The 16,621-nt window shown below is 42.0% G+C and overlaps 1 protein-coding gene across 1 annotated transcript in view; it reads left to right on the top strand.

Annotated features, from left to right (window-relative positions):
* The window catches only part of LOC120043587 (seizure protein 6-like), a 165,654-nt gene that overhangs the window by 36,498 nt on the left and 112,535 nt on the right, over positions 1–16,621 (top strand). The window contains exons 2-3 of the mRNA XM_038988153.1: positions 13,770–14,552; positions 15,099–15,238. Coding sequence (XP_038844081.1) covers positions 13,770–14,552; positions 15,099–15,238 — 923 coding nt within the window. The remainder of the gene's footprint in view (positions 1–13,769; positions 14,553–15,098; positions 15,239–16,621) is intronic.

Raw genomic sequence — 16,621 nt, 5'->3', positions numbered from 1 at the left:
AGAGGCCCATTATCAGCAACCATCACTCCTGTGTTCCAATGGCATGTTGTTTTAGCTAATCCAAGTTTATAATTTTAAAAGGCTAATTGATCATTATAAAACCCTTTTGCAATTATGTTGGGACAGGGATTGATTGAATATGTCCGTAAACACACCAGCCTGCTGATCTGCGCATGCTCTGAGTACGCGGCTAGAGATGCCATCAGGGCCGGCAGCCTTGCGAGGGTTAACACGTTTAAATGTTTTACTCACGTCGGCCACGGTGAAGGAGAGCTCAATGTCTTTGGTAGCAGGCCGTGTCAGTGGCACTGTATTGTCCTCAAAGCGCTCAAAGAAGTTGTTTAATTTGTCTGGGAGCATGATGTTGATGTCCGCAACGGTGCTTGTTTTGCCTTTGTAATCCGTGATTATCTGTAGACCCTGCCACATACAGTGGGGAGAACAAGTATTTGATACACTGCCGATTTTGCAGGTTTTCCTACTTACAAAGCATGTAGAGGTCTGTAATTTTTTTATCATAGGGACACTTCAACTGTGAGAGACGGAATCTAAAAACAAAAATCCAGAAAATCACATTGTATGATTTTTAAGTAATTCATTTGCATTTTATTGCATGACATAAGTATTTGATCACCTACCAACCAGTAAGAATTCCGGCTCTCACAGACCTGTTAGTTTTTCTTTAAGAAGCCCTCCTGTTCTCCACTCATTACCTGTATTAACTGCACCTGTTTGAACTCGTTACCTGTATAAAAGACACCTGTCCACACACTCAATAAAACAGACTCCAACCTCTCCACAATGGCCAAGACCAGAGAACTGTGTAAGGACATCAGGGAAAAAATTGTAGACCTGCACAAGGCTGGGATGGGCTACAGGACAATAGGCAAGCAGCTTGGTGAGAAGGCAACAACTGTTGGCGCAATTATTAGAAAATAGAAGAAGTTCAAGATGACGGTCAATCACCCTCGGTCTGGGGCTCCATGCAAGAGCTCACCTCGTGGGGCATCAATGATCATGAGGAAGGTGAGGGATCAGCCCAGAACTACACGGCAGGACCTGGTAAATGACCTGAAGAGAGCTGGGACCACAGTCTCAAAGAAAACCATTAGTAACACACTACGCCGTCATGGATTAAAATCCTGCAGCGCACGCAAGGTCCCCCTGCTCAAGCCAGCGCATGTCCAGGCCCGTCTGAAGTTTGCCAATGACCATCTGGATGATCCAGAGGAGGAATGGGAGAAGGTCATGTGGTCTGATGAGACAAAAATAGAGCTTTTTGGTCTAAACTCCACTCGCTGTGTTTGGAGGAAGAAGAAGGATGAGTACAACCCCAAGAACACCATCCCAACCGTGAAGCATGGAGGTGGAAACATCATTCTTTGGGGATGCTTCTCTGCAAAGGGGGCAGGATGACTGCACCGTATTAAGGGGAGGATGGATGGGGTCATGTATCGCGAGATCTTGGATCTTGGAAGTTTATAAATGCCTATAGATCATTTGTTTGTTTGACATTGTGGGATATTTTTGTGTCAGTAAAATGTATTATGAGAGAAATGGCAGTGGAAACACATTTATGCGCAAATATTTATATAATACTAACATGTCGAAGTGAACTTGGAGTCACGCGAGGATATGGTGTGTGGTCCTCCCACTACGACTTGAGAAAGCATGCAGTTTATTAGGCTACAGATGCAATAAGTTATGATGAACTTCACAGGGTGGTGAAAATGCACTGTGATGAGTTTGATGCTCCTTTCCAATAAATATCAAGGGTCTTATTCTGGTGACATGATGATCGATGCTTAACTGCTGTTTGAAAAATACAAATATTCTCGCTTATCCATAATAAACCCTCATCATGTAGACTACCCTACCTGCACTGTAGGCTACCTGAGAGCTGTTGGCTAGCGCACACGTGCCAAGACCAGAGTAAGGAATAGTTATTGTTGACAAAACTACCAGTAGAGTAGAACATGCAATGGTAACACATTGAACTTTAGATTTTTATTCGGTACATGAAAACATAAGTGAAAAAGCACATTTTGTGTGCACATTTTGTCATCACACACTGATTTTTATCTGCAACAAGTCCGTTTGGTGGAAACAAACCACTGGTAGGAAAAGATGCAGATTTTGGAATATTAGATGGTTGTGTTCATTCCACATGTTCATTGAACATTAAAAGGTAATACCTTTTCACAGTTAAATTACAAGTCTTTTCTATAAAACCCATAAAACTGGCTTCTCACTGGGGCCTTCAAATCACTAAGTCTGGACCTGGAGGACAATGCTAAACAGGGTATAGAAGATGGACGTAATGAGCCATACTCTCCTTAACTAAAACCACCACCATGGATCACTACTCACACGCACCATATGCAAAGATAGAAGTCACTGAGAGGTTACTTAGTATTGTGCGTCATTTTACAGCTGCTCATTTTGCAATGTATCTCTGCTCTGATACTGGGTTGATAGTGGATTGAGAACATTGTAAGCTATGTATGGCATGAAACAACTGTTTTAAACATCCTGTTAGGATCTTAACACTTGTGAATAGCATCAGTTAGCAAAGCACCTATCACTTGTCTATAATCACCATGGTGAGGTCTCCAGCCTGTCCTCACTGGGTAATGTTTCCCTGATCATTGATCCGAGCATGAGAAACCCTATTAGTTTAACCTGTGGCTCAACTCCTACTCTCCCCTCAGCGCTCTCCCCTCAGCGCTCTCACTCAATATAAACACTGAAGGGTAGGGGCTGCACGGTGATTGGCCTCTCTCCATGTACCTTCTGTTCACACAGAGAGTGAGAAATAGAGAGGGAGAGATGTGTGGGGAAGACCGGGTAGAGAGAAAGAGAGAGAGAGATCAGGAGAAAGAGAGCAAGATAAATATTTGAAGAGATTTGAAAAGGTGCAGTCTTTTACTGCAATGCTCTGATCATTAGCTACATGACACTCCAATTCAGAAAGAGAGATGATTATGGAAAAACAAAATAACGAATGCCTCTCACATAGTTTTCAGTTTCAGCTTGCAATCATTTCAGAAATATTCATTTAGCTTCATCCTTTCCCATAGATACTACCTATGCTAACTATGTGACTTGGGTTGTAGGAGGGAGGGACGCTGATGTATTCAGTGATACTTTATGGAGATCTTCCTTTACATCTTTTATCCTCTCTAGTTTGTGTGAGATGTCAAATGTGTTTAGTTTGCTTTTAAGAGCAGCTTGGGCTGCTCCTGTTGTGACATAATAAGGCTACAAGGAAATGTTCCCCTTCCATCTCGGAACATCAAAAGGCCTTTGAATTTCTTCTGTCACCCAGGAAGATTAATGACTGTTGAGTCTGTCGGTAAAATGTAACGCTATGTGTCAGCTCTCTGTCAGCCGGATAGAGGCTTTGTAAAGAAATTGTTTACTCTGCCTCTTGAATGGTGCAATCAAACTTTTATTACTGCACACACCATGGCAGTGGTAAAAGCACTCTGCCTCTTTGCTTCAGCAAATGCTACAATGACATATATGCCTACTGTCTGGGAATGATGGGGGAGGCAGTGCTGCTGCAAATGCTGAGACCAATCTGATTTGCAGAGCTAATTTTGATTCAATTTCTCATTTGCAATGTATGAATGTGTTTCCTGGTATGGGAGTCATTTCAGGATCAAATGAAAGAAAATTAGATTTCAAGGGTGAACATCTGGCCTCGGGGCAGAAAGAATTAAGTACACAAAACATGTATTTGGATCTACTTAATTGAATTGTGCTATTGAAAGACTATTGAATTGAGAAATAATAATTAGAAATTATTATGTCAGATTGACAAAATGTTTTCAGGTAATCATGTATCAATTTGATTAGAACAAGTACCTCCAAAAAAATATAACATTTTAGTCATTTAACAGACTCTCATCCAGAGCAATTTACAGTAGTGAGTGCATACATTTTTGTACTGGTCCCCAGTGGGAATCAAACCCACATCCATGGCATTGCAAATGCCATGCTCTACCAACTGAGCAACTCTTTGAGTTGCATTCATCCTAACTAGTATATGAACAATGCACTTCCTCACATTCAAAAGTTGTATTTTCAATTAACAACCAATGAGCTTCTTCTCCATCTCCTAAACCAGCAAGACTTAAAGCACAAATAACTAACCAACAGATCAGTTTAACTATAACGACATTCTCAGTAACGGTTATATTAACGTTATATACACTGCTCAAAAAAATAAAGGGAACACTTAAACAACACAATGTAACTCCAAGTCAATCACACTTCTGTGAAATCAAACTGTCCACTTAGGAAGCAACACGGATTGACAATAAATTTCACATGCTGTTGTGCAAATGGAATAGACAAAAGGTGGAAATTATAGGCAATTAGCAAGACACCCCCAAAAATGGAGTGATTCTGCAGGTGGTGACCACAGACCACTTCTCAGTTCCTATGCTTCCTGGCTGATGTTTTGGTCACTTTTGAATGCTGGCGGTGCTCTCACTCTAGTGGTAGCATGAGACGGAGTCTACAACCCACACAAGTGGCTCAGGTAGTGCAGTTCATCCAGGATGGCACATCAATGCGAGCTGTGGCAAAAAGGTTTGCTGTGTCTGTCAGCGTAGTGTCCAGAGCATGGAGGCGCTAGCAGGAGACAGGCCAGTACATCAGGAGACGTGGAGGAGGCCGTAGGGGGGCAACAACCCAGCAGCAGGACCGCTACCTCCGCCTTTGTGCAAGGAGGTGCACTGCCAGAGCCCTGCAAAATGACCTCCAGCGGGCCACAAATGTCTGTCAGCGTTTGAATCTCACTGTTGTCATGCCATAATAAAAAAGGAATGTGTTCGCATGATTTAATGTGCTTGAAGTTCAGAACAGTTAACCTAGGCTAGCAGTGTTGTCAGAAAGTTATTTAATTACCTTTAAATAACATATCATTTCTGATCTCAGAACATTAATAAAACCTCCCAGGAGAACTTTCAGCGAACCATAGAAAAACGTTCTCAGAACCTCCCTGCAACCTAAAAATGTACATTCCCAGAACAGGCAAAATGTTCACTTCTGTTTTCAGATCATTTAGAAAATGTTCAGTTTTAACGGTCTGGAAATGTATGGCTTCGTTCCCAGAATCAATAGGAAACCAAAAACTTAAGTTACAATAACTTTCTAGAAGCCAAATGTGCTAGCTGGGAACCTCATGATCAATACTGTCAAAATTGTTTTTGTGGAATACACAAGCATAACAATTTAATGGAGCATTAATAATGCATCTGTAACTCTATATGTTTTGGGGCAGAGAGAGAGTTAGCAAACAGACAGATGAAAAGAGAATTGGTGGTTGTTTACTCTACACTGCCACTACATCGTTCCAGTGATGCTTGACTCCATTTGGACATACTGTATTTTAGGCAAGCGTTATAGTCCAGCTCATTTCTTTGAGCCCATCAAAAACTTGTTTATAGACTTAACAAAGTTACTCAATTTGACCAGCTATGTCAAATGTAGTATTGTCAAACATTTGTAAAGAAATCCAATCTTCAAAACAAGTTAGAAGCTGGTGTATCTGCTGTACTTCACTTGCACAGTGTACAATATTATATTTATCATTGCATCACAGATTCATGCTTTCGAGGTCCCAGGTTGCATGGCTGAAATACGCTCCACTAGAGATTTGCCTTTCTTTCAGTATATGCAGCTCTGTGGCTTACATTGCTGCCTTGTGGGGTGCCATGGCTTCAAAGCAGCCCTGGCTCTGGGATATCTAACTCATTTGCTGTCTGTGTCAACTCCATTCTTTCATCTCTCCCCATGTGAAGTGTGCTCACAGCTCTCCCGCCTCGTTAAAACAAACTGTCACCCACAGAGCACAAGCTAATTAAGGTGTCAAAACACTCTCTGGATCCTTGTGTGTTTGCACATGGATACACCAGCAATTCAGGCCAGCATTCAGCATTGGGAGATTGCTAAATTATCCAGTTCAATATGTTCCATGGAATTCACTTTTTGAATTCTTTGAAGGCAATGATCCTGTCATTAGAGCAATTTTATCAGTGGCTTTGTTCAGTGAGTTGAAATTGCCTAGGTAAAATGATTCATTTTCACCATTTGCTGGCTCATGCTCTGAGTTACAGGTCTTGATTGGGTGTGGCTCAGTTGGTAGAGCATGAAGTTTAAAATGTCAGGGTCGTGGGTTCAATTCCCACAGTGGACAAGAATTACATTTTTTATTAGGATCCCTATTAGCAATTCCACTTGCAGCAGCTACTCTTCCTGGGGTCCACATAAAATGTGCAAATACATGACAAAGTACAGAACCATATAAGATATTACATAAAAATAAGAGTTATAGACTGAGTATACAAAACATTAGGAACACCTTCCTAATAGAATACCACAGTATGAGTCGGAAAACATATCGAGGAAATGGATCCAATGATTTTTCCACCATTCATTTTTTCTAGACAAAGGCAGTGAGGCTGATACGTAAAGCTTATTAAAGAGCAGTGATACTATCAACAGCAGTGTGCGGGTTTCTTCTTTTTTCTCATTCTAGAAACACTTAAAATGTTTCGTGTAGGCTTACCCTGGCATGACGTTTTAATAACCGTGTAAATCTCTCTAGGACTAAGTGACTTATATATATATTTCGCCTGTATTTTCCCACATAAAAATGTAACGCTAATTAGCTGCTAATGTGGCTATCATAAAGAACTACAAATACCATGGTGATCTGGACGAGACTGCCGAATTGAGTTAAAGGTAAGAATTTCTGGATTAACTATCTAATGTTAGCTAAGTGCAGGGATTTGTAGTCTTGCATGATGTCTACTTAGCCCTCCAAACAGCCTCAATTTATCGGGGCATGCACTCTGTGTTGAAAGGTGTTGAAAGCGTCCACAGGGATGCTAGCCCATGTTGATGCCAATGCTTCCCACAGTTATCAAGTTGGCTGGATGTCCTTTGGGTGGTGGACCATTCCTAATACACATGGGAAACGGTTGAGCGTGGAAAAACCCAGCAGCGTTGCAGTTTTTGACACAAACCGGTGCGCAAGGCACCTAATACCATACTCCGTTCAAATGCACTTACATCTTTTGTCTTGCCCATTCACCCTCTGAATGAAAGGCACATACACAATCCATCTCTCAATTGTCTCGAGGCTTAATCTACAGTCGTGGCCAAAAGTTTTGAAAATGACACCAATATAAATTTTCACAAGTTTGCTGCCTCAGTGTCTTTAGATATTTTTGTCAGATGTTACTATGGAATACTGAAGTATAATTACAAGTATTTCATAAGTGTCAAAGGCTTTTATTGACAATTACATGAAGTTGATGCAAAGAGTCAATATTTGCAGTGTTGACCCTTCTTTTTCAAGACCTCTGCAATCCGCCCTGGCATGCTGTCAATTAACTTCTGGGCCACATCCTGACTGATGGCAGCTGATTCTTGCATAATGCTTGGAGTTTGTCAGAATTCGTGGGTTTTTGTTTGTCCACCCGCCTCTTGAGGATTGACCACAAGTTCTCAATGGGATTAAGGTCTGGGGAGTTTCCTGGCCATGGACCCAAAAATATCGATGTTTTGTTCCCCAAGCCACTTAGTTATCACTTTTGCATTATGGCAAGGGGCTCCATCATGCTGGAAAAGGCATTCTTCGTCACCAAACTGTTCCTGGATGGTTGGGAGAAGTTGCTCTCGGAGGATGTGTTGGTACCATTATTTATTCATGGCTGTGTTCTTTTGCAAAATTGTGAGTGAGCCCACTCCCTTGGCTGAGAAGCAACCCCACACATGAATGGTCTCGGGATGCTTTACTGTTGGCATGACACAGGACTGATGGTAGCGCTCACCTTGTCTTCTCCGGACAAGCTTTTTTCCGGATACCCCAAACAATCGGAAAGGGGATTCATCAGAGAAAATAATTTTGCCCTCAGCAGTCCAATCCCTGTACCTTTTGCAGAATATCAGTCTGTCCCTGATGTTTTTCCTGGAGAGAAGTGGCTTCTTTGCTGCCCTTCTTGACACCAGGCCATCCTCCAAAAGTCTTCGCCTCACTGTGTGTGCAGATGCCTGCTACCATTCCTGAGCAAGCTCTGTACTGGTGGTGCCCCGATCCCGCAGCTGAATCAACTTTATGAGATGGTCCTGGCGCTTGCTGGACTTTCTTGGGCGCCCTGAAGCGTTCACAATTGATCCGCTCTCCTTGAAGTTCTTGATGATCTGATAAATAGTTGATTTAGGTGTAATCTTACTGGCAACAATATCCTTGCTTGTGAAGCACTTTTTGTGCAAAGCAATGATGACTGCACGTGTTTCCTTGCAGGTAACCATGGTTGACAGAGGAAGAACAATGATTCCAAGCACCATCCTCCTTTTGAAGCTTCCAGTCTGTTATTCAAACTCAATCAGCATGACAGAGTGATCTCCAGCCTTGTCCTCATCAACACTCACACCTGTGTTAAGGAGAGAATCACTGACATGATGTCAGCTGGTCCTTTTGTGGCAGGGTTGAAATGCAGTGGAAATGTTTTTGGGGGATTCAGTTAATTTGCATGGAAAGAGCAGGTGTTCTTAATGTTTTGTATACTCAGTGTATATTGGAAAGACACCAAGAGACAACAAAAATACTATTTACACATTATTCATATATACAGTACAGTTAAATCAGATCTTTAGAAAGAGGAGAAGAGCGCTGTGATAAAAAACAGATTTTAAAAATATATATTGTAAGTAACCTCTGGTGGCAGAGCATTCCACGATGATTATGGCTCTATACATATCTGAGTGACGCAATCAATCTGTTTTTGGTTTGGGTAACATGAAGAAACCCATAGCGGTGTGTCTGGTGGGGTATGTACATGCATGTCTGTTTTGAAGTATATGCCAGTAGATTATACAAGTGGTTAAACATTTGACACACAAATGTTTCTTAAAAATACTAAAAGAGAAGTAGTCAATTTCTCCTCAACCATGAAAGACATCATGCATGTTGTTGATGTTAGTTCTGTGTGTGCAGTTAAGGGCAATGCGTGCTGCTTGGTTTTGAGCAAGCTGCAGCTTTGCTAGGTCATTCTTTGCTGCACCTGACAATAATTATATCCTCCTGATTCCTGCTTACAAGCAAAAACTCAAACAGGAAGTACCAGTGACGCACTCAATACGGAAGTTGTCCAATGAAACAGATGATTAACTAAAGGACTGCTTCACTAGCACAGACTGGAATATGTTCCGGTATTCATCTGATAACATTGAGGAGTTTACCACATCCGTCACCGGCTTCATTAATAAGTGCATCGACTACGTCCCCCCCACTGTAACCGTATCTACATATCCCAACCAAAAGCTATGGATTACAGGCAAAATTCAAACTGAACTAAAGGCAAGAGCTGCTTCTTTCAAGGAGTGGAACACTGACCCGGACACTTAGAAGACATTCCGCTACGACCTCTGACGAGCCATCAAACAGGCAAGGCGTCAATATAGGACTAAGATCGAATTCTACTACGCCAGCTCTGACGCCTGTCAGATGTGGCAGGGCTTGCAAACTATCACAGATTACAAATGGAAACCCAGTGAGCTGCCCAGTGACCCGAGCCTACCAGACAAGCAACATACCCAGTGACCCGAGCCTAAAAGACAAGCTACATACCTAGCTTTGAGGCAAGCAACAATGAACAATGAATGAGAGCACCAGCAGTTCTGGATGATCTCACTCTCCATAGCAGATGTGAGTTGGACATTTAAACAGGTTATCATTCACAAGGCCACACAGCCAGACCAATTACCAGGATGCGTACTCAAAGCATGCGCTGACCAACTGGCGGGTGCTTTCACTGACATTTTCTACCTCTCCCTGACCAAGTCTGTAATACCTGCATGTTTCAGACTGGGACAAAGGGAGATTGAAAATGTCCGTGAAGACACTTGCCAGTTGGTCTGCGTATGCTTTGAGAACACGCCCTGGTATTCCATCTGGCACAGCGGCCTTGCGAGTGTTAACCTGTTAATTTTTTTTACTCACATTAAATAAAATCTAAATAAATTTTATTGGTCACATACACATATTTAGCAGATGTTATTGCGGGTGTAGCGAAATGCTTGTCAAAGGTCAAGGAGAGCTATATCACAAAGTCATGAAGGGCAAATGACTTTGTTTGATGTCTTTTTAGTCTGCTGTAGTCCAAAATACACAGCAGTTGCTGTGACTACTGGATAATGCATACAATATGAATGAATGGTGCGTCTTATCTATTTCTGTCAATAATTAATGCAAGCGGAGGCAACAAACTAAAGCACAGCCAACAGTTCAACTTGGGTGCAGTTTTCTCTGAGTGATAAGTTACAGTTGTGTTCAATTGGCAATCTAGAGGGTCAAGAAGAGCTTTGTGTTTCTTATGGCTTAACTATTGTGTGAGAGGTGTTGTTTTTATCTGTTTTGCTGGTATGTAAAAGTCTCACTTTCAAGATTGCACCCCACTGGATGTGTAAAGGGTTTATCCTAGTGCTACTGACATGGAGTAAACATGTTTTTGGTTCCTTCCTTCCTCATCTGGTGTCAGTCTCAGTGCTGGTAACTCCATCTGAATAAAAGAAGGTGTTACAGATTATGTTTCTCATCAGTACCAGGATGATTGGATCCCCTGGGTCTCTATCTTTTTCCATCAGAAATTTCAAAGCAAATACATTTCTAAAAGATTGGAGTGAGAAATCGTGCCAAGATCTAGAACTGTAATTCAACATCTCCATGTGAAAGGCTTCAGACTCAGACAGCCCTGCTCACAAAAAGGTGTGCAAACATCCTCATTGACTCTTCACTGTAAAACCTAAAACTACCATCCAGCCTCAGGGAGCGTTAGTATGATCCATAGTACTTTGCGGCAAAGAGTGTGTAGTAAGAGTGTGTAGTAGCATCAGTGTCAAGAGGCAAATTCTATTAGGCAGTTAGGTCTCTGAAGGGAAGCTTGGGTCTGTTTAGAAATGTAATTGCACTCTGACATTGTGATCACTATTATCGACAGAAATAGGATTCTCCTTAGTTATGGTGAGATTATTCACCATTGCTAATCAAGTCCTGGAGGGCTCAGTAAGTGTTCGCTTACATGGCTTTGCCTCAAACTATTTTATTTCCAAACGCATCTAATGGTGAGAGCTGTGAAGAGTTTCTCTTTTATTTTCCGAGAGGAAAGTGACCGAGTATGTTTACATGCACACAAATAATTCGATATTAAACTGATTATGACCGAGTATGGCATTAGTCATGTAAACACCGTACTCTGCTTATCTTAAGCGGCGTAAGGTCGTAATCGAAGTAAGCATATGCCAATTAAAACACCTGGATTTCTGAGCAATCTGTAGAATTATTAGGACATGTAAACAGCTGAATCGGTGATCCAGTGGTGTATTTGTTCTGGGCATGTGCCAGAACCAGGTAGCACAAGCCTCTCTCTATTATGCACGAGTGAAGTGAGTTTGGAAACACTGAAAGTATGCATCTTATAAATAGTTTTCACATGCAAACTTTTTATGTCCGAACTCCGAATCAAATAGTCTTCGCAAAAATAGCATGGTCACTGTGGTAGAATGCTTATTTGGATTGGCTATTTTCTGCTTTTATCAAAGTCACCATCAGTAGCCTGATTTCAGATGTGACCATGTAAACAGGATTATTAGGGAAATCGATCGTCTTGCAAAGCATGTAAACATTTTAAACGAACTATTATATTAATCTGACTATCCACAATAATTGCTTTATTGTGTGCCTATAACCGTGCTTATTGAGAGGTTTGACATAAATGTCAGACTTACATATGTAGCCTAGTAGTCTACTATTTATAAACGGTGAACCACCATTCATCTTGTGATACATTTAGACAGAGTGTAATTAGCAATTTTTTCATAATAACAACCTTACTCACTTAAACTGTAGCCTACATTCAGTCTACTGAATAGTTGCATCTCTATTTGTCCCCACAGCACGACCATAAGTGATGAAACTGTCAAGGACAATTATTGTAAATAAATCCCAGGACAAATAATGCAGTTTAACATCAGAGAGCTTTAGGAAGTCCTTAAATTTTCAATTCACAGAGGTCCTACTCTGATAAAGAACAAGAGAACCCATCATTATCACTGCTGTACCATAGCAATCCCTGTATACTGCCTGTTGTTTTGGCAGCTGTGTCTGTTTTTGTAGAAAATAACAGTACCTATAAAACACAAATTTATAAATATCCAAAGTGGTTTACCACTACAAGGCTTGTATGTTTTCATGTTTTACTTATTTTTCTGTCATGTGGTTAAATATGCAGTCCGGGATTTTAAGAACGGGCTGCAGGTAGCCTAGTGGTTAAAGTGTTGGGCCAGTAACCAAAAGATTTCTGGATCTAATCCCTGAGCTGACAAGGTCAAAATCTGTTGTTCTGCCCCTGAACAAGGCAGTTAACCCTCTGTTCCTAGGCCGTCATTGTAAATAAGAATTTGTTCTTAACTGACTTGCCTAGTTAAATAAAGGTAAAAATATATATTGTTTAAGAACTTACAAATTCGTAATGTATTGTATGAATTGGAATTTGTAACATATCATACAAATTGCACCAAAAAAAAAGAATTTGGTGGCCTGTTTTGGCTCATGATCACTAGTTTCAAAACTACTGTCTGAAATAATACTACTTTAAAACTACTGGAGCATCACTTTAAGGAGTGTGGATCAAGCAGTGTGTCTGTGTGTGTGTGCACACTAGGGGTAATCTACATCCTGAAAGTCATCCTATCCTTCAGCTGGAGTCTGTCATTTAGAAAACTTGTGTCTTTTAATATTTTATCCCAGAAGTCAGATGAATATTTCAATTTTCTTGACTCTTTTTGGCTGTGATTGCAGCGCTTGTCTTCGATAATGAACACTCATGCTGACATGCTGCAGGCTTCACAGTGAGGACTGTCATTATTAATCTGTCACATAACTATTTAAAGGCATCCCATATACTAATGGAGATAAATGTAGAAGAGATGAAAGACAATCATGTTGTTGCTCATAATTCACCCTGAGAGACATCCTCTGGTGTCTTTTGACACTAAAGTTGTCATTCTGGCAAAATAAAGCCACTTTCAAAAGCACCGATAATTTTCCTCTATAATTCTTGAGAGCAAGTACACTGAACACTGGTTTTGGCTTCTTATAGAAATACTGTATGAGAGCAATTTGGAGCTTTCATCATCAGCCCTCCCCTTCTTGAATTTAGCACCCATACCCCGGGGCTTCCTGATTACATTTCAACTGCTGCAGGTGGGAATAATTACTCTCTACGGCTCAGCCATTATTATATTTGGTAATCATCACGAGAAATTCAGAGCAAAATCTTTACTTTGGATAATTGGAGGAAGGAGGAATAAAGGTATTCAAATGAATCATCAAAGGGTTATCATGAGGGGTTTTTCCTAAAGGGCCTCATGACAATATGTCTACAGTGGTAGTTAATTATTCTGGGTTTTTATTGTTCCACTTTGCTCACTAGCCACAGCACTTAACCTATCCATTCATAATGCTCCTTAGATCCTGGTAAGTGACAGTCCCTAGCCCTAGACTAAAGAACAGATTTTGCAATTACAGCAGAGCCATATATCATGTATCCAATTTAGATTTTTGCAGTAAAAAAAATCTATTTTCTATGCAATGTTGTATTTAGGAATAATGTTCTCTGGTATTTGTTGTCTTCTGGTATGCTCTAATATCTCTATGTTGTCTGTGTGTTTCTGTCCATTGTCTTCTCTAGAAAATGTCAATGCTGTGGTCCGGAGGAGAGTGGAGTCAGACAGCGGAGCCTACACACACTCCCCCACACAGGACACAGCGAGTGAGATCAACCATTTCACCACAGCATCCACCATGAACGTCCCCAACCACCGGCCCGTCTTCAGAGGATTCGCCCTCCATGAACAGCTGCTCACTAAAAACTTCCAGCGGGACCAGCAGTTCTTCACAGACCATGGAGATGTGGCAGGACATCCTACAATGCCTGGCTCTGTTTCCACTCTTGGGGCGGGAGACGCTTCGACTCGCCTCGTGCAACATGAGGACACCCCTGCCTTCTCTGACATAGCCACTACTGCCACGGTGGCTGCCACAGCCCCCCTCACCAGCTCTGCTCCTACAACTCCGGGGCTACTGGTGAGCATGGCTCAGAAGGACAAGCCAGCCGAGGACAAGGCCAGGGAGGCAGAGAAGGTGACAGTGACCACAGACTCCCTGACCACCCCTGTAGTGGCAAACACTGCCCCTACAGTCAGTGGCCGCAGACCCAATGTCCCCCCCTCCCCGAATGGAAGCCTCCATAGTCAGAGGGCAGTTGTCATGGAGACCCCCATGGCACCCCCTGTGCTGACCACCTCAGTGAGGGTGGAGAAAGGGGAGTCAGAGGAACCAGGGGTAAAGAACAGGACAGGCCCTGGCATCCAGCTCACCAAACTGACCGCAGCATCCACAGGAGAGGTGGATGAGGGAACCACCACCACAACCATCATCACAACCACCACCATTACCACCATGCAGACACCAGGTACCTTCTATTTCTATTGGTCTCATACGAATATAGAGTGAAACTAGAAGTATGTAAATCCAGTTACATCTAATTGGCAAATGCAGCTTTTCTGTAATGACGATGGCTTAGGAGAAGCAGCATTGATACAGGAATCATCAAATCACTTAACCTATCAACCTAACTGCCTCTCTCTAACAGTGTTTACTCAGACTTTAGTCAGAGTTTTGTACAGCGAGGCAGGAACAGCATCTGAAAGGACTAGTCAGTGTTGCTCATCCTTCCATGGTGACTTCTCCCATTCATCCGGCACCCAGGATCACAAAGCTGATCATGCATCAAACCAATATGCCAAGGCTGGCTCCACCTGATCTGTGCTGCCTGGCTGTCCTGTCCAGTGGGTCTAGATGGCTGAGGGGCCGTGTGATAGCCGGGCCCTGGCTGTGAGGCAGAAAACTTGGGGAGTTAATGAGGGGGTTAGAGGGCCACTGAAACAGATGGGCTGTCAGAAAGGGATCAGTCGTCTGGGAAGAGGGATCACTTGTATTTCTCTCTCTTCTGTGCCAGGTCCCTGCACTGTGAATTTCACTGACCCAGAGGGTCACATTGAGATTCCACAGCTGCATTCCTCAGCTTCGTCGCCTGACCCTGGAGCGGACTGCACCTACGTGCTGACCGTCTACCTGGGATACGGGATTGAAGTACAGGTCAGTGAAGACAGGATACTGTCTATGTTGTCCCTTTTATGGGGTTCACACTTCTCAAGGTTTTAATGAAAGCTTGCTTAGTGTAAATGTTAATGGCAATGATAGGAGGGCTGTTATGTGCTGGTTTGCCAGTAGGCCTTGAGTTAGTGTTGCTGGACACATTGTTTCAGCCCCACAGTCCTCTCTCTCACTTTTTCTTCCCTACCTTAATTTAACCTAATTATCTACGGAGTAATCATGGCTGTCGCTAGAGCCAGCGGCTCTGATGAAGTGCGTTGCACCTTTATGCTATTTTCAGATGCCCAAATGTATCTGTTGGAATCTCAAACTAACAGAACACATCAGCTTGCTCATGAAGCAAATACCAACATTTATGAATTTCTGCCATTACAAAGCCTGGAGCTTCAGATGACTTCAAAGGAAAATAGAATTTAAAAAATAAACTGCGCTTCATGTTTAGTAAGTGTTTTTCTTGTGACCGAGCAGCTTCAAAATAAAACAATCATAGTCGATCCTGAAAATGTTCTCTTGGAATGGTAAGGGAACAAAAAAATTCAGCAGGGCTCTTGTTTGCTTGTTGTCGTTCTATCCATTCATGTGGAACTTGTCATCCCTGTGCTGTCACATCAACAGTCCCACCACAATCAATACAGAGACGGAACCAGGGACACCACTGCATAGCGAAATGTTTAGTCAGATGTCATTTCATAATTCATCTATTTAGACACAATGGCCAATTTTTTTTTAACAAAAGCATAGTTAAAAGATAAACCCAGAGTTCCATTTGCTAGCAGGCATTCAGAGGGCCCTTACTTTGTATGCATCTCTTTCACTGGTCTTTGTCTGCATCCAATCAGTGTTTATCTATGGAAGCAGGCATCATTCATTACTTTCTCCAGGGAAGGGGTGGTGCATCTATTTCCCCCACCAAAAATAATCACAAGTTACTTATATTTATGTATGTGGAGCCTACATTAGAATGGGTCGAAATGCATTTAGATTCATTTCTTTTGCCGGACATTATTTAAGAAACAAATATATACTTCTACTGTATTGCATCCACTGTAATATCCATATGGTAATTTCTGTATTGAAGTAGCTTCATTGATTGATTGTAAAATATAATGGCTGTTTCTCTTCACAGTCCCCATTGTGCCATAAGGTGTTCTTTTATCTGGATTTTAGAATCTGGTTTTATTGCTAGCATGAGATACCTGGGGTGGCAGAGAGTTCCTTGCAGCCATGTCTCTATTTAATACTGTGCGTTTCCCAACTTCTGTTCTGGACCTGGGGACTGTGAAGAGACCTCTGATTGCATGTCTTGTGTGTCAACTGCTTGAACAGACAGTTCAGTACCTTCAACACATCAACACCTCGCACAAA

The sequence above is a fragment of the Salvelinus namaycush genome, chromosome 3 (genome assembly GCF_016432855.1).
Source record: "Salvelinus namaycush isolate Seneca chromosome 3, SaNama_1.0, whole genome shotgun sequence".
Taxonomy (NCBI): domain Eukaryota; kingdom Metazoa; phylum Chordata; class Actinopteri; order Salmoniformes; family Salmonidae; genus Salvelinus; species Salvelinus namaycush.
This window is presented reverse-complemented; position numbering and strand designations above follow the sequence as displayed.